Source organism: Propithecus coquereli, unplaced genomic scaffold (genome assembly GCF_000956105.1).
Source record: "Propithecus coquereli isolate 6110/MARCELLA unplaced genomic scaffold, Pcoq_1.0 Scaffold3, whole genome shotgun sequence".
Taxonomy (NCBI): domain Eukaryota; kingdom Metazoa; phylum Chordata; class Mammalia; order Primates; family Indriidae; genus Propithecus; species Propithecus coquereli.
In genome coordinates, this window is record NW_012148618.1 from 11,823,134 (window position 1) to 11,823,677 (window position 544).

Sequence of the window (544 nt, forward strand, 5' to 3'; positions counted from 1 at the left end):
AGGAATTTGATACCAGCCTAAGCAACATAGTGAGTACCCATCCTGGAGACCTAATTCACAGTGGTTTTATTAAGAATTGTACCATGTATTCTTTGCCCTTAGGAATCCAATGCTTTGAGGAATAAGAAAAACTCTCGTCGAGTCAGCTTTGCAGATACTATAAAGTAAGTTGAAAGGAGAAATAATGAAAATGTTACAGGGAATGCTTTTTTGTGTCAAACCAAATATGTTGGTAACTTGGATAGTCTGTATTTCAATTAGATAAACATTAGAAAGTTGCTATTTAAAAGGCTGTTATTCAGCATTATGTTTAAAAAAGAAACAGCCTGGGCATGGTGGCTCAAGCCTGTGATCCTAGCACTTTGGGGGCTCAGGCAGGAGGATCTCTTGAGGCCAGGAGTTCAAGACCAGCCTGGGTAACATAGCGAAACCCCATCTCCACAAAAAATAAAGTAAAATAAAAAATTTTTTAAAAGAGGGATAAAAGAATGATTAGGTTAGAGCTCATTAAAGACCTGTAACACATTTTAATATGCTAAACTAA

At 36.6% G+C, this 544-nt stretch overlaps 1 protein-coding gene across 1 annotated transcript in view; it reads left to right on the forward strand.

Annotated features, from left to right (window-relative positions):
• Positions 1 to 544, forward strand: part of CASC5 (cancer susceptibility candidate 5) — a 48,855-nt gene that overhangs the window by 13,544 nt on the left and 34,767 nt on the right. Inside the window, 1 exon segment of the mRNA XM_012649225.1 lies at positions 103 to 248. Within this exon segment, the coding sequence (XP_012504679.1) occupies positions 103 to 248 (146 nt within the window).